Raw genomic sequence first — 23,539 nt, 5'->3', positions numbered from 1 at the left:
GCTGAGTGGCCAGGACAACAGGAGGGTGTCCCACCGTCCTGGAGGTTAGGAGTCTGAGATCAAGGTGTCGGCAGGGTTGGTTTCTTTTGAGGGCTGTGAGGCAGCATCTTATTCCAGTCCTCTCCTTCAGCTTCCGGTGGTTTCCTGGTCATCCTTGGGACTCCTTGGCTTGCAGAGTGTCACCTTGATCTCTGTCTTCATCTTTACCCAGTGTTCTCCCTATGTGTGTGTCTCTGTGGCCACATTTCCCCTTTTTATATGGATACCAATCAAATGGGAGTAGGCCCCACCCCAATAACCTCATCTTAACTAATTATATCTGCACAACCCTATTTCCAGATCAGGTCACATTCTGAGGTCCTGGGGGTTAGGATCTTAACATAAGAATCGCAGGGAGAGGGACGTATTTCAGCCCATGACAAGAATTGTCTGTGGGATGGGGGTTGGTGAGATGCTCTCAGGAGTGGCACCACGCCCACCTCTTCTTTGGGCCTTCTCCCGGCTGTCTAAGGTGAAGGGAACTGAGATTTGGAGGGACTTCTTGACTCCGGGCACTGGACTTTATACCGTGGTCTCAGTCACATCACAAAAAACCACTGGTGGGCCTCCCTGGTGGCGCAGTGGTTGAGAGTCCGCCTGCCGATGCAGGGGACATGGGTTCGTGCCCCGGTCCGGGAAGATCCCACATGCCGCAGAGCGGCTGGGCCCGTGAGCCGTGGCCGCTGAGCCTGCGCGTCCGGAGCCTGTGCTCCGCAACGGGGGAGGCCACGGCAGTGAGAGGCCCGCGTACCACACACAAAAAAAAAAAAAACCACTGGTGGCGGGGGGCTAACTTGACCTCTTTAAGATGAGAGACCAAGTCACCTGGCTGAGGTTGGGCAGAGCCTCTTCTGTTTTCCCTCTAACCAGCTGTGTCTCTCTTATCAATGCGAGGTGGTGGTGGGGAGGTCTCACCTCAGAAGAGCTAGGGGACCAACTAACTGTGCTCAGTGAGCAGCCACACTTCCGTTATGGAGAAGGGAGAAAAATCTAGATCCATGGTCTCTATGGCGTAGGGATCACCAAGAATGTGTATACAGACCATTACAGGTTTGATAAAAGCCCCTTAACAGGCACAGGAGGCTATTATAGTTAATGGTATTTTGAAACATCCTTGAGTGTTCGCACTGACCCTGGTGGTGACCTAATCCGGCTCTCTGCCATAGGCAACGTGTAATCGTACTGCTGTCCACTCCCCAGCAACACTCATGCAGCCAGAGGGGAGAATCTCCACTCTAATCCAGCCCCTTCGTCATATATAAAAGGAAGCCAAGTGACATTAAGCAAAGATTCTAGAAGGACTTGGACACGGCTCTCCCAATACCCAAGTCAGTGTTCTTTCCACTAAAATCACTGCCATGATTTTCTATTTCCAGACCTGAGCACAGCCCCTAAATGATTGCCTGCTTCATATATCTTCCTATATCAAATCACTTATTCAGTGTGACCCTTGGAGAGTGAAACTTGGGCCAAGAATCATAAAAAGGAGGAACTCAGCGGCATAGGATGAAGGATTTTCGCAGAGTTGTCTAAGGACGGAATGGGCTCTGGGCAGGCGCCTGGGCTCATCCCTGAGGTGATTAAGCAGAAGCTGCATGACGAGTTGCAGTGATGTTGACTTGGAGGGAGAGTTGGCCTAAATGACTCCAAGGTCCCTTTCAAGCTTGCGATTTTTCTAAGGTCCTATCCCATTTAGAAACTGGTTTTGATCATGGGAAGAGTCAGGAGTACGGGTCTGCTATGAATCTCAAGAGAGAAGGGCATGACCCCATGAGCCTGGGGTCATTTTGTGTAGGTTGGACAGCTCCTGTACCCCTGAACTTATTCCAGGGGCAGCTTATGTCCATTTTGGTTTTCTTGGGGGTTCACACACATCATTTGCTGAGAGTGGGACTACACCTCATCTCCCTCTATTCCTACCTGGTGCTCCCTATCTTTCAGGCTCATAGATAAATGCATCATTTCACAAACATACCTGGCTTCAGTATCTTTGTATACACCACGCCTTCTGCTTAGCATGTCATTTTTCTCCTTCTACTCTCCCCCACCCTGGGAACTCTTTAAAGGCCATCCATGCATGAATTTCCTCAGCCTGGTTCACTGTGAGCATCTGTATAGGTTTGCTGAATGGTGGACTGAGAGAGTGAGTGTGTGATTAAGGGTTCCAGCTGGGTTTATAGCTCTTCTGGCACCCAGATTGTTTGAGGCAGTTCTATTAGTGCAGTCTAGCAAACAACCACAAGGTGGCAGGGTAGACCAAGTCATTAAGGCCGCAGGTGCCACTGTTTCCCGGAAAGTAGGAAGGTGTAAATGGGGTCAGGGCTATTTCTTCTAATCGGCCTCTTATGCCTTTGTGCCTGTTTCCTTCCTAGAGCTCTCCTTCACCTCAGCAAAGCCATCCAACAGAATTGGCTGGGGGTCTGTGGGATGTGATTGGAGGTCCTCTGGCCCCCAAGTCTCTCCTTCCGAGACCTACTTGAGTGTGTAAATTTCCACTCAGAAAGGAATTCCTTTGAATTTTGTGTTTGCAGTTCTCCTTGGAAAGGAGAGGGTCATTTACCGATTCTCCGGCAAAAGAGACCCATCCCTAGTAGAACCTGGCAGGAGGCAGGGGCTAAGGAGATGACATGAATAAGAACAATTAAGTTTAGAGATCGCCAGGAGCTTTCATTTCCAAGAGCTCTCTTAATCCTCTGTCATCTTGCCAGTCAAGAAAGAAAGAATCCCATTTGGCAGATGAAGAATCTGAGGATCAGAAAGAACATGTGACGAGTCAGCGGTGGCCTGGAAAGGGAACCTTTGCCTTCTGACTGCGTTTGGGGGCTCAGCTCACGCAGGCAATGCCTTTGTGCGCCGGCGGGTGGGTTAAAGATTAATTCTGCGTCATTGTGCTATCTGCATGCACCCTAGTGCATAGCTTTTCCGACTGCACAACACAGGCTGAGAAGAGAGCTCAGGATCTCAGAACTGGAATTCTCTTTGTGTTAAAATCACAAACTTAATGTTAGCAGAGAAGCCGCTAGGCATGGCCTGGAGCTCACCCCCTACGTCAGAGCGTTGTCCTGGACTCTGGGTGCCTGGTACCAGGTGTGGACTGGCTGCCTTGTCGCTCACTTTCAATGCCAAGGGCCTGGTGGCGGGGGGGGGGGGGGCCTAAGATGTGCTCCCCTGGTCATCCTCAGTGACCCTGGGAAGTTATGGGTGGAGGACATCAGCCAATCCCTGCTGACCTGGGCTGACTCAGTGAGATCCAGGGCAAACTGCTGTGGCTGACTCAAGGTCATTGGCCTTGGTCAGGAAGCTTCTCCCTGGCCCTCAATTTCTGGCTCTAAATGAAAAGACTGTCTTTTCAGTCAGTCTCCCAGGCCCCTTCTGGAAACCATGACTCTGGCTTTTCCAGCCTATGTAGCTGGGAGACAGAGATGGGTGATTGCTCCACTGGGGGTGTCCTGGGAATAGAATTCAGGCATCCAGACCACGGAGTTCTAATTGCTGTAGGCCGGCCCTTTCTCATCTGTTGTTCTCAGTGTTTCCTGCAGCCAGTAGACCAACATTCACACACCCAAGCTCTGGGGCTTCCCTCCTCATGCCTCCTAATATTTTCACAGTTCAAGAGGGGCTAACAAACATTTCAACTCTAACCTACTTAACAGTTCACAAGGGGCTCAGAGTTTCTATATATTTAACAATTTGTAACTTTGCTGAAGCACAGTCTTTTAAAAATAACATTTATTGCTGTGTATTTAATTTTGAAATTAATACATGTTTGAATGCAGAAAAACTTGAAAAACAGCTATGACAAAATAATAATACTAAATAACATTTATTGAATAGTCACAATATTCTAGGATCTTTTTTTTTTTTTTTTTTTTTTTTTTTGCGGTACGCGGGCCTCTCACCGTTGTGGCCTCTGCCTTTGCAGAGCACAGGCTCCGGACGCGCAGGCTCAGCAGCCATGGCTCACGGGCCTAGCTGCTCCACGGCATATGGAATCTTCCCGGACCGGGGCACGAACCTGTGTCCCCTGCATCAGCAGGCGGACTCTCAACCACTGCACCACCAGGGAAGCCCTCTAGGATCTTTTTTAAAGAAACTTTTTACTTTTAAGTAGTTGTAGATTCACAGGAAGTCACAAAAGTAGTACATAGAAGTTCATGTACCCTTCTCCAGCTTCCCCCAGTGGTAACATATTATTCAACTATAGCACAATATCAAAGCCAGGAAGGTGATGCAATTGGTATAACCCACAGATCTTACTCAGATTTCACCAGTTTTACATGTACTCGTGTGTGCGTGTGTGTGTGTATGTGTATGCGTGTATAGCCCTATGCAATTCTATCTCCTGTATAGATTTATGGCCACCACAACCAAGATACACAACTGTTCCATCACCACAAAAATCCCTCATGCTACCCCTTCATAGTTATCCTCTTCCTCCCTTCATCCCTAACCCCTGGCAAAATTATACAGTCTCCATCTGTATAATTTTGTCATTTTGAGAATGTTCTATAAATGGAATAGACTAATAGCAATATAATATAGTGAAATAATAATAATAAATAACATTTATTGAGCATTCACTATGTGCCAGGAATTGCTTTTAGCTCTGTACAGGTATGAGCTCATTGATCCTCTCAATAACCAATTGGAGTGGTCTCTATTACTATCCCTACTTTATAAACATGAAGACAGATAATCACCCAATTTTACGCAACCATTAACTGGCAGAGCTGGGATTAAAATCCAGATCTGGTGCTGGAGTCTGAGGTTTTAATTTTAATATTATACTGTCTCTCTAAATATATTTAATACAAATTGTTAAAAATTAAATACATAAAAGTATAATAAAGAAAGGAGGGCTTCCCTGGTGGCGCAGTGGTTGAGAATCTGCCTGCCGATGCAGGGGACACGGGTTCGTGCCCCGGTGCGGGAAGATACCACATGCCGCGGAGCGGCTGGGCCCGTGAGCCATGGCCGCTGGGCCTGCGCGTCCAGCGGGAGGGGCTGCGGCGGTCAGAGGCCCGCGTACCGCAAAAAAAAAAAAGAAAGGACAACAGTAGCCTCAGAATGTGTCAAAGATTTGGTATCATATAGACATTCTCTCAAAACAATGCAATTAAGCTAAAAATCAATAATAATAAAAAAAAAAGAACTGGAAAAATTCCATTTGTCTGTAAATTAAAAAAAAAAAAAAAACCCTTAAAACAATTCACCGGTCAAAGAAGGAGAGAGCAGGAGTTTATTCTAACAAGAGAGCTAAAGGTTCACGGATAGAATGTCACAGCAGTGAAAGTGCGATTGTTTCATGGCCACAAAGGCAACACTGTGCTGCCCCAGATGGAATCCAGAAGGGCAGGGACTGTGTTTTGTTCATCTCAATAGCCTCAGAGCCTCACTCTGCACTAATAGGAGTCCATAACTGTTTACTCATGGATTAAAAAATATATCTCACTATGGATAATACCTAGATTCCCTTAAATCTGTAAGACAAAGCTGGAGGAAGCTATGGGTCTCCAGAAGCAAAAGCACACCGAAACAGGGAAAAAGGTACGTAGAAACAGTAGAGTTAGGGGATGGACATCTGTATTGGGCTTGGTGAGACCACTTTGCTTTTCATGGTGCCTCTAGACACCAAAATCTCAGCAGCGAACAGGGCTGGGGTGGTGAGGACTTTTGACATTTGGAAATAGAAAATCAATGCTGAGGAGTGAAAGTGATTGATCCTAGGTTACTACAAATTTGAGATAAGTACGCAGGTCTCTGGCTCTCCATAGAGACCTTTATGCTAAAAGCAGACAGAGACTATTTTTACCTGAACTTCCAAGAATCCCCAAGTTGAAAACTGAGAAATGTTTACAAAAGCTTTCTGGCTTTTACTGGAATCACAGTCAGGGAGAATCGTGGGTGGCCAAAGCATGACCTCACATCACAAATTAACCAGTTTTTCACCTTTTAATAAAATTTCCTCCTTCTTTTGATAGTCGTTTTTCACACAGAGGCAGTATTGTAATGACGTCACAAGGTACTGCATGTGCAGCAGCACGTGCAAGGCCCAAGGAGATGCTGCAGCTGAGGTGCTGATGCTGGTGTCAGATGGGTTGAACACAGGCTCACGAACAAGGCCCCATATCTCATGAGTCATTATGTACCGAACTGGAAACATATCAGTGCTGTACAACACTTAAAAATGTTATGATTCTGTTTTTAATCAAACACATTCTGTTATCAAAAATTCTAAATTTTTACCAATAATAACTGGACAAAAAAATGAAGGGCAGGGAGAGGTAAGGTGAAGAGAATGTTGAACTTTTGTTTATTCTTTAATATATTGTTGTATTGCTCAACATTTTATAATGAGTTTATTACTTTCTTTTTTTTTTTTTTTGTGGTACGCGGGCCTCTCACTGTTGTGGCTTCTCCCGTTGCGGAGCACAGGCTCCGGACGCGCAGGCTCAGCGGCTGTGGCTCACGGGCCCAGCCGCTCCGCGGCATGTGGGATCTTCCCGGACCGGGGCACGAACCCGTGTCCCCTGCATCGGCAGGCGGACTCTCAACCACTGTGTCACCAGGGAAGCCCGAATTTATTACTTTTAAAACTGGGCCTAGGGAAAAGCTTAGTGGATAAAATGCACGTAGTTGGTGAGCCAGACTGTTTGGGTCCAAATCTTGGAACTGTCACTTATTAACTATGTGACTGCCAGTAAATTACTTAGCTTTTCGATGCCTCAGTTTCCTCATATGTGAAATAGGGATAATAATTATAGTACTGACCTCATAGGGTTCTTGTGTGCTTAAATAAATTAACATGTAAAGTACTAGGAAAACCTCATAATGTAAAGTAAGCACTCTGTCACTATTAACTTTTATTATAATTGAGATTCATCAGGATTTTCCTCCCAACTAGATTTTAAGGTGAAGAAATAATCTGTTGTTTCCTTGGCCGGTTCCTGATGTCTCAAGAACTGGTTTGTGGCTTCTGCTGTCTCTTGCATCATATAAAATCTCTCAGAAGAATGACCTGGATTCCCACGTGGAAACTGCAGCTACCCATGAGTTTGGTGTTGTACTCTGACTGGTTTCCATCAACAGGCCCCCTTGGACATTGAAACCATTCTGGACTGGACCTTCGAGTCCCCTCACCCTCTTGGACTTTGCTTAATTGTGCAGGGAGCGACGCAAATTAAGTAATTGTAATGCCTTTTGCACCTGCAGCGTCTACCTTATCATCACAGAATTTACTCTCCAGCGTAAGTTATTTTCAAACTCTCCCTGTCCCATGCTTACTGGCATAAATTCACATTAAGATTTTCCTGTCCTCCTATATCATGTTTTAAAAACTAGGTAGGAGAGGCCTCTCGCCTTCTGAGATATCCCACACTCTGTCTGTGGAGTGCGTTTCTCTTTAAATAAATCCACTTCTTACCTATCACTTTGTCTCTCGCTGAATTCTTTCCACCATGAGATATGAAGAACCGGAGCTTCATTAAGTCCTGAGACCACACATCCTAACACTGTACACAAAAATAAACTCAAAATGGATTAAGGACCTAAAGGTAAGCCTGGACACTATCAAACTCTTAGAGGAAAACATAGGCAGAACACTCTGGCATAAATCGCAGCAAGAGCTTTTTCGATCCACCTCCTAGAAAATGAAAATAAAAACAAAAATAAACAAATGGGATAAGAGGGAAGAGATATGGGAACATATGTATATGTATAACTGATTCACTTTGTTATAAAGCAGAAACTAACACACCATTGTAAAGCAATTATACCCCAATAAAGATGTTAAAAGAAAAAAAATGGGACCAATTAGACTTAAAAGCTTTTGCACAGCAAAGGAAACCATAAACAAAATGAAAAGACAACCCTCAGAATGGGAGAAAATATTTGTAAATGAAGCAGCTGACAAGGGATTAATCTCTCAGATATACAAACAGCACATGCAGCTCAATTTCAAAAAAACAAACAACCCAATCAAAAAATGGACAGAAGATCTAATTAGACATTTCTCCAAAGAAGACATACAGATGGTTAAAAAGCACATGAAAAGATGCTCAACATCATTAATTATTAGAGAAATGCAAATCAATAAACTACAACAAGGTATCACCTCACACTGGTCAGAATGGCCATCAGCAAAAAATCTACAAACAGTAAATGCTAGAGAGGGTGTGGAGAAAAGGGAACCCTCCTACACCGTTGGTGGGAATGTAAACTGGTATAGCCACTATGGAGAATGGTACTGAGGTTCCTTAAAAAACTAAAAATAGTGCTACCATATGATCCAGCAATCCCACTCCTGGGCATATGTCTGGAGCAAACCATAATTTGAAAAGATACGTGCATCCCAATGTTCACTGAAACACTATTTACAATAGCCAGGACATGGAAGCAGCCTAGATGTCCATTGGCAGAGAAATGGATAAAGAAGATGTGGTACCTATATACAATGGCATATTATTCATCCATAAAGAAGAATAAAATGATGCCATTTGCAGCAATATGGATGGTCCTAGAGATTGTCATACTAAGTGAAATAAGTCAGAGAAAGACAAATGTCATATGATGTCGCTTATATGTGGAATCTAAAATATGTCTACAAATGAACTTACCTACAAAACACAAATAGAGTTACAGATGTAGAAGATAAACTTAAGGTTACCGGGGGTAAGGGCAGGGGAAGGGATAAATTGGAAGATTGGGATTGACACATACACACCACTATATACAAAATAGATAACTAATAAGGACCTACTGTATAGCACAGGGAACTCTACTCAGTGCTCTGTAATGGCCTATATGGGAACAGAATCTTAAAAAGAGTGGAGATATATATATGTGTATATGTATAACAGATTCACTTTGCTATACACCTGAAATTAACACATTGTAAATTATTAAATTTACAATAAAATTAAAATATTAAGAATAAAATAAAAAACTATAAAAAATAAAATAAAACAAAGATTGTCTCAAAAAAAAAATTGGTAGGAGATATTAGGCAACTTGATGGCTATGTATGTCTTGGGGGTGTCTGTGTTCATTTGACAAATACTGATGTACTAATGCAAACTTACAAGCATCAGTGTATCTATTTCTTATTCACCTGGATCTCCATTGTTGGAAAACAATCCATAGAAGCTTTATTGACAATATAAACTGATTAAAACGTTTAATGTTCAAATTCTGAGTATTAATTGCTTTCCAGCATAAACATTGTAAACTATTTATTTCTCTATTTTCTCATGACACTGAATCCAGTAGGTCTGAACTGGCAGGGCAAAACTCTCTAGAGTTTTTTTTTGTATGACAGAGTGAAAGTTCTCCCCATCCCTCCTGCAGAGGGGTGTGGCTTGCAAGAAGTTAGACAGATCAGAGCCCAGGGCTACAGTGTCATGGGAGCAGCACTTCGAAGCACCAGCCATTCCTGGGGAATGGGGGAGAGATCAATGCCCTTTACTGGCCCACTATTGGTGTGCAAATCTGATCAGGTAGTTCAGGCTTAAAATGATTCCCGTGATTCCACGTTCCCTTTAAGACAAAGTCTTAATGCTTTGCATGACATTGAAAACTCCTTTATAATCCAGGTCCCACATATCTCTCGTTGGAGTTTCAAGAACGATTCTAGATTATTTCATCCTTGAAGTCTTTGCCAATGGTTTCCTCTACTTTGAATACATTTATCCCCCTTCTTTGTTTAGCTGTCAGTTGCTCATTCTTCAAGGGTTTGCATCACCCCTTCTGGAGGTCTCTTTTAAATATGTGTGGTACACATATTTATCCAAATATACTGTGTGCTCAGAGGAAAAACTTGTAGTGTTGCAAAGGAGGAAAGACAAATGTAAAGACTTTAATATTAAGAAAAGATGAGAAAGGATTTAGTGAACTTGAGGCTGAGTTGGATACATGTAAAAAACGGTGTTTTAAGAACCACGTCTTGGACTTCCCTGATAGCGCAGTGGTTAAGGATCCGCCTGCCAATGCAGAGAACCCGGGTTGGATCCCTAGTCTGGGAAGATCCCACATGCCTCGGAGCAACTAAGCCCGTGCGCCACAACTACTCAGCCTGTGCTCTAGAGCCTGTGAGCCACAACAACTGAAGCCTGGGAGCCTAAAGCCCGTGCTCCGCAGCAAGAGAAACCACCGCAATAAGAAGCCCACGCACCACAACGAAGAGTAGGCCCCGCTCACCGCAACTAGAGAAAGCCCGCGCGCAGCAACGAAGACCCAACATAGCCAAAAATAAATTAATTAATTAATTTTAAAAAATTTATTTGAAGTAAAGATCTTTAAAAAAAAGAACACCTGTGTTGCATTCTCTTTGGCCTATAACACTGAGGTCAATGGCAGTTTGCCCCAAATTTAAAACCCAGAGTTCTGAGTGCTGCATCAGAAAAATTCTTAATAATAATACTAGAAATTTTATGTCCATTATATACATAGTGGCTGACGAGTCTGATATGTCTGAGTGAAATAAAAATTCTATTTAAAAATTATATATCCTCTTTGAGGGTAGTTTTCGGTAGGTTCAGGGCTTTCCCCCTTTCTGATAACTGGCATTGTGTTAAGCTTACAGTGCCTGGAAGAATAATCTTCCAGACCTGTGCATCGTAAACCTAATTCCAAGAAGCTACAGGTGTTAGAGTGCCCCTTCAATCCCACCATTTGAGGGCTGTTTCCTGCCCATGTGGGCAGATCATGTAATTATGTGTCCCCCGTGGCACTTCGTTTCCATCCTAGCACGTCATGGATGTTAAAAGAATCTTTGTTGCTGTGAAGTGAATGGAATTCACAACACCTATTGTACTTCTATAATATGCAATTCCATATGCTATGGGATCTGTAGGGACATATTTTTATGGTTCCTGTGTTAGTAAAATTTACATTCAATCTAAATTGTAAAGGTTATATACAGTTAAGTGTCACCACTATTCATTCATTAAACAAATTTTACTGAGCACCTACTATGTAAGGTTTTATGAGTCATTGGAGAAAACAAAGAATAATTGGACTTGTGGAGGAATGCAATGATAGTATGGCAGGTGCTGTGGAAGAAGAACCTGGAATATTCACTAAGAGCTTGCTATTTGCCAGGCACTGTCTCATTATTTCCTTCTTTGAATTTCCTTTGCTCACCTGCCCAAGCTTTTCTCAGAGTAGGGGGATGATGGTTTTTCTAGTCCTCTTTCAGTTTTAAAATCTATGACCACCTTAATGAAAATATTCAGAAGGGCCATTGCTAGATGCTGGTACTTTGGGGCCATCTGAGCAACGGGAAAGGGGATGTCTCCCAGAAAGGGGGTGGTATCCACTTTGTTGTAAATTGTGAAATATATCCTATATACAGAAGAATACTTAAGACATACACATAAAATTTAAGGAATAACTATACACTGAAAACTTACATAACAAACACCTAGGTCAGAAAGACTTTGCCAGCCCCCTGAAAACTCTTTCATTCACAATATGTAATAATCCCCTAACACAAGCACCCCTCTCCCTTCCCACAGAGAAAACTTATAGTTACTTTAATCACTATAAATACTTCTATTCATATATTTAAATATTTTAACATATACACATTTAATATATCAATTCATTAAATCACAGATTAATTACTTCTACTCACATCAACATGATAGAAGTGGAGAAAAAGGAGTAAGATGAAATTTTATCATGTTGATGTGAGTAGAAGTAACTTATTTTTATTGCTCCATAATGTTCCAGTGTGTGTGTGTCCATCCTTTGGTTGATGGACATTTGTAAAGGGAAATGGAAAAGAATAAAATGGACTGGGGAGGAATAGAATTGAATGTAGAGGAATGGAATAGGGTAGAGAGAAGTGGAATGAAATGCATTGGAATGTGATTTGCATCCTTCCAAACATGATGTACGAACATTATCATAGATGTAATCTAGTGAAAATGTGAAAGAGTTTCTCTAGGATATGCACCCAGGAGTATAATGGCTAGATCATAGGGTTCTTGAATGTTCAGCCTTGCAAGGCAGTGACAACTTCCCCAAAAGGGTTATGTAAATTTCCACCAACCGCACATTGCAGTTCATGTTACTTGTTAACATCACCAGTTCTTAGCTTGATCACGCATTTTCATTTTTGCCTGTCAGGTGGGTGTCTAACAATATTCTGTTGGGATTGTCATTGGATGTTGTTTTTTAATTCAGTCAGACAATCTTTGCCTTATAACTGGACATTCAGTTTATTTATACTTAATGTATTTGCTAATCTATTCACTATTATCTGATTTTTTGTTATCTATGCCTCACTGTATTTTGTTTAAAGATCCTTCTTCTTTTTCTTCTCCTACACTTTTTTTGGCCGCGCTGTGCGGCACGCGGGATGTTAGTTCCCCAACCAGGGGTTGAACCTGTGTCCCCTGCAGTGGAAGCGCAGAGTCCTAACCACTGAGACTGCCAGGGAATTCATGTCTCACTGTATTTTGATTCTCCCTCTCTTCTTTCTTGTTTTCTTTTGGATTATATGTTTTCTAATAATTATATTATTTTCTCTCTATTAGGATGAAAGTTTAGATATATTCTGTTCCTATTCGTTTAGTAATTATCCCCATATCATTATAAGTGTTTATCCAATTCTGAAGCTAAACAATACGTTTTCCTCCTCATGGTCAAGGCAATTATCCTTGCAGTCTTCCGGGAGTGGCTGGGGCTGATGCTTCCCATTCATTGCTACACTGGAGGTGTTGCCCTTCCTGGTTCCAGCCCTCTGGGCAGAGGGTCTCTTATTATGCTCCCTGCCTTAGGTGGACCCTAGACTGTGTCTCCTGTTGTCCTGGGTCCTCTGAAGGGATAAATACAGCGGCTCTATTTCATCTGATTTGACAAGTGTCTTCAGAGTAAAAGCAGCTTTAGCGCTCTGCTCGTCTTTCTGGCTTCCTGCCTCATGTACATTTTGCCCTAATGGTGCAAAAGGATCTTGTTATATAATTAATGCTTTTATAAACAATATTTTAAGCAGCATATTTTAGTTGTGGTCAGCAGAAAGGTTGATTTTTATAATCCTGTCCTCCAAGAACTGGAACTAGACAGAGTAGCATCCTTGCTGCCAACCTCAGGTATGATTGCCTCTGGAACAGTCTTGGTGGTGGTTAGAATCTGTGGTGCTGAAGTGCATGCTTTTATTTTGTTAATTACCATTTTTACAAATATGTCTTTCTGTCCAACTATGCAAGGGAATTTAGTAAAGCCATTTTTCTAGGACTTTGGGGCTGGATTCTCAAGGTTCTGGAGTACGGTTCAACAACTTATACTGACCGCAGTTCCCCATGGTCTGCTAAGTACGTATTCTCCTGGGAAACATCGCAGTGGCCTTGAAATGAAGATCCTTCTGGAGAACTCAGGACATGTGGTCTCCATCCTCTACAGGTGTCCCTTTCACTGAGGTCACAAAGAAGGTCTAAGAGAAGTTAGAGATTAGAATTCAGGATTTCTGACTACACTGCACCATAAAACCTGTTTAGCTCCATTGTTCCAGGAGGGTGCCCATCATTCAGGTGGATGCTGTGATGAATTTTATTTTTATTTTACTGAGTCCAAAGTGCTCGGTACCACTCCCTAAGGTGCCCCCCTCCCTCCTTTGGCAAAATATATTTCCCTGCCCAATTGCAGCCTTGGCTACATGACTTGATTTGGCCAATGGAATGTGAGGAGAAGTGGAAAATGTCATTTCAGAATGGGAGTTTTAAGAGCCAGCATAAGCTTTCCCAAGCTTCCTTTTTGCTCTGCCATCACTGTCCCAGGGCGGAGTCATGGTTCTTTGTGTGTGTTGAGCCTCAGCTCATCAGAAACTGACAGGTTCTCAGTATAGTTAGGGGACTCTGACGGAGGCCCTCTACTTATTGGACAGAAGTCAGCACTGGCTGCACCTGCTGAAAGTATCTCCAGATCTTCTGAGTCCGACTGTCTCTTTTCAGCAGAGAATTCTATAGTCTTCCCTCCTGAACCACTAACTCACTTCTTCAAACACCATCCTCTTTTTTTTTCCTTGTGTAGAGCGCCCCCTGCTCCCACCTCCCTCTTTTTATTTATGTTCTTCCCATAGATAGTGTGACAATTCCTCACCGAATCTCTGCCTAACATTAAAAGGCCCTGAAAAAAAGTGACAGCAGGTATGGCCACCCTTAAAACAGACTTTGGGCTGCCTAGGAAGCATGGCCCATAGAATTTGGACTTTTGAAAACCAGCAGGAATAGAATCTTGCCTGACTGCTCTTGTCCTGTCTGCTGCCAACTGATAACAGAGAGGCGTGAAATCTTCCCCAGAGGGTGTTTCGCTACACACACTGTTTGAGAGCTGTGGGCTGGTCTGACCATGTGAATGCCCTGACACTCAGAGGTCACCTCTCGCCCAGAGTGGAGCTTGGACCATGCTGCCTGAGCACTGCGTCTTGGGGATGAGAGGCCATCCTAACCGCTACTGGGAAGATTCCCCCTGGGACCTTTGCTTTGCCCTGTAGCACCTTCCTTGGTTCCTTGAATTGTGGAGAAAGAGAAGACAGGACTCAGCTTGCATTTCCCCTGGATTTGTTTCTAAGTAAAGAAATATCCTGAACCACTATCTCAGTTTTACCCAACCTTCATTTTTCTTTCTCTTTTTTGGCACCAAGATGCCTGTGGGACAACATATTCCCATCAGTAACAATGGCTGTCAATGAGGGTGTCTTTCCAGAACCTGAATGGGTGGAGGGGGTATATCCCCCTCAAGACCATGTACTGAAATCTCTGGGGTCAGGGTACATAGAGTTTTCAAAAGCCCCCAGGGATATCTGTTCACCTCCCTCACTCTTCATTACTTTTATTTTTAGGTTCCCCATTGACATTCCTTATTATTCTAAGAAGTAACATATAAATAATGATTATTTTACAAAGGTATTTATTGACCCACTTTCCAAATTGGAGAGGGGGAATGGTTCTTTCATCCCCCACCCCTTTGCCAATTTTGTTTGCAGAATACAGGCACACAGTGTTTAATTTTATAAAGGAATACAAATTCCTTTATGTTTTGAAGTATTATCTGGATTAAAAAATATGGCAGCAATGCATAGTGAAACTGCCAGTGTGTGATGTGGCCACAGCTACACACATGTATACATTAGTGAGCTCTTACACTGGGATTCCTGGAGCAACCCATGTGTAGAAAAGTGAGGCTGTAATTGTGCTCACTGATTGTATAGCAAGCGTTTCTTCTTGAGAGAAAACAGGGCGGTGGTACAGAAAGATGACATACTGGTCTCTGCTGAGACGGCTCCCACTCAAATTTAAGTCTGATTCTAGGCCTAAGGGGGTGGCATCATTTGAGTAAAAGCAAACAGGTAAACCCTGACAATTCCACCCTCTATCTTTTTGGGTTTTTTTCATTGTCATTTGTTCTGGGAACAATGACACAATGTCTCCCAGAGATTCACTCCTGACTGGGCCATAAGCTCCTCAGTTGGTTCGGTTCCCAGGAACTCACAGGAACCCCCATCTCTCCTGGCTGGAAGCTGACTGCTGAGAGGGAGTGATCAAGGAGTAAGCAGCCCGGTCCTGAGGCCAGTAATTTCCTTGGCCGACTAATTTCCCATTTGTGGGCCTGAGCTGTCTTAATTCAGTGTCAGGAGGTTTCAGGTAAGAGATGAGGAGTACAATGAGGAAATCAGATTTTTAAAAATAGGGGCTTCCCTGGTGGCGCAGTGGTTGAGAGTCCGCCTGCCGATGCAGGGGACGCGGGTTCGTGCCCTGGTCTGGGAAGATCCCATATGCCGCGGAGCGGCTGGGCCCGTGAGCCATGGCCGCTGAGCCTGCGGGTCCGGAGCCTGTGCTCCGCAACGGGAGAGGCCACAACAGTGAGAGGCCCGCGTACCGCAAAAAAAAAAAAAAAAAAAAAAAAAAAAAGGGCACACACTGTATGGGCCTCTTCCCTGGGTCCATTGAATCAAGGACAGACAGTAGCCCTAGGCCCCTGGGGAGGGCAACAGGGGGCTGTGTCCTGGGGGTGTGGATACACAGACTGGGCTGTTCACACATGCTTGCATGCTAAGCTCCTTGGGCTGGCGGTGGGAACAGAAGGAGGCAGGCGGTGGGTGAGGAGCTTACACCTGTACTCCTGCCCCAAGAGCTGCAAATATTAGAGTGAACTTGCCTTTGGGACAAAAGTCAGAGAGGCAGAGGTTGGTTGGTTCATTTCAATTCAAATCCATTCAAGAGACATCTTTTGGGCACCTGTTACAGGCTGGGTCTCGGCTCTGTCTCTGACTAGCTGTGTGTGCAGACGGCTCTCTTTCTCTCACTGAAATAAAAGTTTGACTAGATGATCCTAACGTCCCCTCCTACTAGGTCTGATGCTTTGAGATTTAAGATCTGAGGTGTGGCTTGAGGGAGGGGAAACATCTCTGGATTGGCTTGATTTAAAGAGGTGCAGAAGGAGGGGACTGAAGATGTGAAGCTCCGGGCTGGCTGGTGGGAGGGGTGCAAAGGGTTGGAAACTCAGGTGCAGGGGTCCAGGGGTTTGGGCTGAGCTCCGTAGGCTCGTGGCTCCTCTTGCCTCAGGGATCAGCTGGTCCTATTCCTGGCTGGTGATCTGTGGCTCCCAGCTGGCCTCAGGCAGGGCTGGAGAGGCATCACCCTTGTGCATATTCTGTGCAGAGGCTCACCCTACCTGTAAGCATTGTATCCCTGGTGCCCTGCAGCTCTGGCCTAGCACAGGGAGGCAGGATGGAGGGGGACACTCCCCTTCTGGCTCAGGACCAGTCAGGATGCTCTGGCCTGCCAATCCTGCCTTGGGCTGCGCTGGGTACTGTGCTGCGCTTACGTTGTCTGTGGGCCCCAGGGCTCAGGGCCAGGCTTGGCTTCATCTCCACCCCGCTGCGCTGCGTGGTGCTTGGCATACAGTAGGTGCTGCGTGGTGTCTGTTGGACTGAACTGAGTTCCTCATCAGAGGTCCTTCAGGGCCATCAACAGGGATCCCATAGAGGGTTAGCAGTGAGGGCAGACTCAACCCAGTGGACTCTGGACTGCCTGTAAAGCCTTGGTAACAGGGGCCTGGAAGAGCTTTATCTCAGGGACGGAAAGAACTGCCACTGGACGTCATGAGTTCTCTGCCACTGAAGGGGTGCCAGCACTGGGTGGGGGCTGAGATGAAGCCTAGGCCATATGCGTCCCAGGCCACTTCCCTCCATGTTTCCTGAGGCTGGAACTCGAAGGGGCCCAGGGTAGACAAAGTGGCCTCTGTGTACGTAAGTGTACATGTGTGTATGTGTGTGGAGGGGGATGCAGACCAGGATACACCTTTCCAGTCTCTTCTTTGGGCCTGCAGTGGGATCTAGGGATGATTTGTCAAGGGACAGGACAGTGTTCTTTGTGAAGGTGCAGGGACCAAACTCTGTAGTCCTCCCCCTGCTGGTGCGCCACCCATCCACCTGGCCATCCGGTGGATTCTTGGTGATCTGTGCTTGGGACAGCTAGAGGCATCTCTTTGCCCCAGAACAGACAGGATGCATGAGTGAGACGTGTGGTCATCCCCCTTATCAGAGTCATGGGAGGTCTGAGCAGAAGGATGCTTATTGGACACAATTATCCTGCATTTCACAGATGAGAAATAAGGCCCAGATTGGGGGGAGTGAGTCCGCAGCGTCCAGACCCATGTCCTGAGTGCATTAGGCTTGGGGGGACCAAGGCCACGGGAGGGCCCGCAGGAGGCAGGCGGAGAGCACTGCTGGAAGCCAGATGGCTCCAGCATCTGGCTCCTGAGGATGCTGCTCCAGGCCGAGGGCAGCTCACCAGGAGGAGGCTGAGACGCCGGCTCAGGCACTAATGTACCCCCGGGGCGGTAAACACTCCGCCTCAACTTCCAGGTATAGGTGCACAGGGCTCCTCCTTTCCAGGCTCCTCCAGGCCGGCTGTGGCTGGGAGGGAGGCCCACCTTCTCCATCCCTGCCTCCCTCCCCCGCAGGTTCCACTGCTCCTGGTGCTGGCACACCTGGCAGTCGCCCCACGTGGTCATCCTCTTCCACATGTACCTGGACCGCGCGCAGCGGGCGGGCTCGGTGCGCATGCGCGTCTTCAAGCAGCTGTGCTACGAGTGCGGCACGGCGCGGCTGGACGAGTCGAGCATGCTGGAGGAGAACATTGAGAGCCTGGTGGACAACCTCATCACCAGCCTGCGCGAGCATCGCTACGGGGAGAGCGGCGGCCAGTACCGCATCCACGTGGCCAGCCGCCAAGACAACCGGCGGCACCGCGGAGAGTTCTGCGAGGCCTGCCAGGAGGGCATCGTGCATTGGAAGCCCAGCGAGAAGCTGCTGGAGGAGGACGTGACCTTCTCCGGTGCCTCCAAGCCACGGGCCCAGGAGGCATCGGGCTACACCTTCTTCTCCCTTCGCTGGGGCCTCTTCTGGGCCTCACTGGGCCTGCTCATTGTCTACCTGCAGTTCTCCTTCCAAAGCTCGACCTTCCTGTAGTGGAGCTGGTTGAGGGTGGGAGGAGGGTGCGTGGGGGTGTGAGTGGCGATGCGGTTGTGGTCCTGATTCTGCTACAGATTCAATATATAACGCTGGACAGCCCAGTCACCTCTTTGGACCTCAGTTTATTACTCTGCAGAATGTGAGTTGCTCTAGGAGATATTTAATGATCCTTCCATTAAAATTTACAGTGGTGGGGGCACGGGGAGAAGGGACTAAGGTGGAGTTAGAACTCTCCAGGCCTGATGTTAGTAGTCTCACAGGGAGGTATCTCGTCCCTGCACCTCCTCCACCTCCATCTCTACACCTCCTTTTGCTTCATTTCCATATCCCATACCCCATTAGGACCCCATTAGGACCCGTCTTGTCCCTGCCTGATTCTCAAGCTCATCTTCAGCTGCTTCTGAGCATCCTACCATGGTTCCCCTTGGGGCGGGCAGTGGCCCACCCAGAGCAGCTTCAATCAATACTCAGTGCGTCCTGACCCGTCCCTCTCCTTGAGAGCCAGCTCCCACCATTCTGAAAACCTTCATTTTTTTACTCTGGTATTAGAATCTGTTTGTCTGGAATTATTTAGAGCTGCACTGTCCAATATGTTAGCCATGAGCCATGTGTGGCTAAATTTAAAGTAATTAAAATAAAATGAAAAATTCTGTTCCTCAATGGTACCAGCCATATATCAGGTAGCATATATCAAGCCATATATCTAGTAGTGCCTACTGGTAGCCATATTGTACTGTGCAGATATAGAACATATTCACAGAAATTTCTATTGAATAGCACTGGTCTAGAACTTGAAATTCCCACTTCAATGTATTTTGTCTCATAAAATAAGAGGTGGGTACAGGTTTAAAGGCACAGCCTGAAGCCTCCTGGGGGCAGGGACAGTTGGGGTGGGGTATAGATACACAAATAAATATGCAGCCTCTGTGCTCTGTCAGTTGATTAGAATCTATGAGTCCCAGTGTTGCCTAAATTTATTTCCTGGGAAGGAAGAGCTGTAGAAATTCACCACAAGAGGATGGCTGTGTGTGTGTGTGTGTGTGTGTGTGTGTGTCTTGGTTTGGGGCCTGGAGAATATATTCCTGTGCTCTGCAGAAATGTGTGAGCTGTGGTACCACTACTTACACATGATGCAGTATCAGGTGTGATATTGCCCTCCTATATGAAACTACCTTGTAGAAGATTCTATAGCTGCCCTAGATCCTGGGGATGTTGAGGGAAAGGGCAGATGAGGCAGATGGATCCTCCAGGTGACAGAGGGTGTGTGTGTCTCCATTCAGGGGGCGCGATGATCAAGCGGAAGCATGAGCAGTGGAGACAGCGCCTGTCTCCCAGCCCCTCCCCCTTGCCCAGTCCATGAGACTGCCCCATGAGGGGGAACGTATTTGCTGTTCAGCACTACGTATTTGCTGTTCAGAACGTATTTGCCTGTTCCCTCAGGCATAGCTGTGACTTGGGCAATTTGATTCATGGACTGACATCAGATGACCCTGTGCTTATTATTATCTGGAATAGGAAAAGAAACTGTCCCATTCACACCCCTGATTGTTCTCTGACATTCACACCTTTCTATAGCTCATCTTTAGAGTTTCTGCCCCAAGTGAGACCTGAAAACTGAAGATGAAGTTCAAGGTGGTGCGTTTGTCTGGTGGTGTGTTTGCCTGGATGTGTTTCCAGAGACGGACTGCTTTGGACACTGTGTCCCACCTGTCCGCTTATGTGCAGGCTGGCTTTACTCCTCTCTGGCTTTGGCAGGGAGCTTCTGGTGACTTGTCCAGATTCCTCTAGGGACTGAGAGCTAGGCATCTGGAAGAATCTACCTTTCTTCGACTGGGTGCAGTAGAGGCGCAGGAAGAGCATCAGCCTGGTGTGTTTGTGAACCAGTGGGCGTGTGGGGTTGTGTTCACCTCCACCAGCTACAGAGGATACTCAGCTGGGCCTGTGTAGAGCGTGTGCCTCACAGGGTGTTGTTCAACTGCAGACATATGGTGGCTCCTGGCAAGAGGAATGTCAGCAGGCCAGGTATCAGGAGGTTTCCAGAGGTCTCCAACTGCTCCCAGCTTGATGAAGCAGTAGCAGCAGCACCTCTTACTGAAATGGTGGGGTATAAGGCTAGGGGTAGACTGCTCAGATTGTGTCAGGGGGAGGGTCAGGCCTCAGGTGGGTCAGCAAAGGTGAGGCCTCTGCGGTGGGCCTGGGGGTTGAGGGGTGAAGAGCCACTGAAAATAGAGTGGGGGGGGGGATAGAGTAGGTGAAATGAGATGGGATCTGAGAAAAATTCCAGAAGATGAACATCTCCTTCAACAGCCACTTCTTTTCAGTATATAAATATACCTGTGTCTTCTTCATATTTAACTCCAACGACTCCCTCACTGCCTTCACTTCCCTTTTGACTATTGCCCGGTATTTTTTAATTCCTTCAAAGCCCTGTTTCTCAAAGAGTAGATTATATTTATCTCTACTTCTTATTTACTCCTTAGTTCGTGGAAGTCTCATTTCCATGTCCCTAAAACTGTCACCCCGCCCCCCCATTGCCAAATCATCTCTATCTCACCTGGTCTCGCTGCTGCCTTTTGCACTCCCTCCTTGAAGGTTCCGGGTCAAGGGGGGAGCACGCCCTCTTCGGTCTCCCACTTCTGTTTCCTCTCTACTGTGATGATATTCATTCTCTCAGCATCCCTTACGTGCTGGTGTTCCCTGAGATTCTCTCCCCTTGCTGGTTTGCTCTCTGTTACATACACCCGCCATGACTTGGGTTTCTACTGCATATGAACTCCCAGTCCTTATAGCTCCTCTAAGTATTTCTACTGAACTCCAGACCCACAGACCAATTGACCTGTCCGCTGGGAGATCCCTCAGCATGACCAAAGCTGATCTCATCATTTTGCCCTCCTGTTTGCTGCTCTTACTTCAGAAATCTGGGAGGTGTCTCCTGACCTCTCTCACCACCCTACCCTATCCCGCACGAATCGGTCACCATGCCCTGTTGAATGCTCTTCCCAAATACCTCTGAGGTTGATCTTCTTTCTTTCCTTCCCATTTACTGCTGCCCAAACTCATCATTTGTGTCCCTTGCCTCTGCAGCCTCCTTCATGATTGTCATGCCTTTAGCCTCCCCTGCTACAGCACGCTCTCCACACTACCACTATCCTGGGGTGATTTTCTAATAATCGGATATGATCGGCTTTCTCCCCTGCTTTTGCTCTTTCCTGCTAGTGGATAAAATTTAGTCCCATTAGCCAGGCACACCTCATTTCCAGATACTAACAATACATACCATTTCTTGAGAAGGACTCAAGAAACACTTTGCCAGAGGGCAGAGGCCCCCACTAACATCTGGATGACAGCTGGACTTCAGGCCAGCATCTGAAGACAGGGGGGGAAACTGGACTTCTAGAAACCTGGAAACAGAAATGTCTGAAAGATGTGCAAAAACTGTCTGCCAGGATGGCTGACAAGAGGTTGAGGAGAGAACTTTTGCCGATACTTGGTGTGAGATTAACCCCGTGGGCATGGACGTTTGTCGCTGTGATGCGGAGTGAATATTTGTTCCTCGTCTCTCATGAGGCCTATGTGAGCTGTCAAGAGAGGCCCTGTCTTACTATTCTTATTCTTTTGTTTCTGTGTATATCCTGTAACTGCATCTGAGTTATAGGTATTACAAGAAGGCGGTGCCCTATAACCCTTGTGCATGTCTTTGTGCTGATTTTATACCACTGAGTAAGCGTATATGGCTTGTGCCGACTGCTGGTTGGCAGCTGCTAGCAGAGTACCTGATGAAGTGGACAGTGACGCATGGAAAGGAATTTGTGCTGAGACTCAGGATATCTGGGCACCAGTCCAAGCTCTTTGTTTCTATTACCAATTCAGGAAAACCTGCATGGAGGATATCCTATGGTTATACAGCTGTTATCCTTCCATTTTCATCCAAAAGTCAACATCTATCTACTCTGATCTATTTTATTCCTGGTCTGTCCTAAGTTCTAGGATTCCAGAGATAATTAGACATAGTCCCTGACTTGGAGGGCTCACAGTTATGCTAGTCAATGCTAGGAAAGGGAACAACTTTGTCATACCTGGGGATGAAGGGTCAGAGATGGTTTCTTAGACCAGTCATGCAGGGGTATGTTTTGTAGAAATGGTCAGGGGGTCGAGGATGGGGCTGATAGGGAGCCAAGGGCATCCCAGGCTGAGAGAAGAAAAAGGAAGACCCAGAGACATAGCTTATTTCATGCTCAGGAAGAGTCAGCAACCAGGTACCAGAAGAGAGCAGGCTGGAGCCCAAGAGGAGTCTGGCAGCACCAGCGAAAGAGGGCAGAAAAGCAAGGTGGGCTGGAGTTAGGTAAAGTAAGGAGTGAGGAGGGAGCATGAGAGACATTTTATTATCATTTTTAGAACTTGTCTTTAAAAGCAAAAAAACAAAACAAAACAAGGTAGTGCTGAACAGCAATCCTACCCTTGTGTTTTCTACAAACACTTGAATGCCTACATATTTTATACTAGGCACTATGTACGTATTAAAGGAAGCATTCAGTCTCCCCCTCTTTCTGATCATTCTCCATCCATCTTTCTTTCACACTCAAGGAGCTAGAACAGTCTCAGTTCTCGTCTTTAGCTATAGCAATGAATGAGCTCTTCAGGCGTGCTGTGGGTAAGGAGAATTTGGGCTGCAAGTCCCCAAACTAATAACTGTGGTCAAACAACACAGAAAGATTTGTTTATTTAATGCTGAAAATCAAGTCAATTAACTAATTGAATAATTAGTGAAAATAGACAATTTATTTCTGGTCCTAATTGTTCATGTATGCTGAATTCAGTTGAGAACAGAGTACCGCCGATTTTCCGTTTTGCTTTTTTATTCCTTTTTGTTTGTTTCTATAATAAAAGTGAATTATCTTCTTATGATTTAAATATGTATTTATCCACATTCATTATATACATATTGTAGTTCTTTAGACAAGAGTAAATGTCCCTAATAAAATAAAATATATAAAACTTTTGATTATGTATGCTTATGTGTGT

General features: G+C 45.6%; 1 protein-coding gene across 1 annotated transcript; it reads left to right on the top strand.

Moving 5' to 3' along the window:
• The first annotated feature begins 5,544 nt into the window (after nt 1-5,544).
• LOC101272125 (receptor-transporting protein 2) lies at nt 5,545-18,514 on the top strand. Its single transcript, XM_004278497.1, has 3 exons — nt 5,545-5,586; nt 6,021-6,136; nt 18,007-18,514. Exons 1-3 carry the CDS (start codon nt 5,545-5,547, stop codon nt 18,512-18,514), a joined length of 666 nt encoding a protein of 221 aa, XP_004278545.1.
• The last annotated feature ends 5,025 nt before the right edge of the window (nt 18,515-23,539 follow it).

Source organism: Orcinus orca, chromosome 5 (assembly GCF_937001465.1).
Source record: "Orcinus orca chromosome 5, mOrcOrc1.1, whole genome shotgun sequence".
NCBI lineage: Eukaryota > Metazoa > Chordata > Mammalia > Artiodactyla > Delphinidae > Orcinus > Orcinus orca.
The sequence above is the reverse complement of the archived record's forward strand: the minus strand, read 5'-3'. Positions and strand labels throughout refer to the sequence as shown.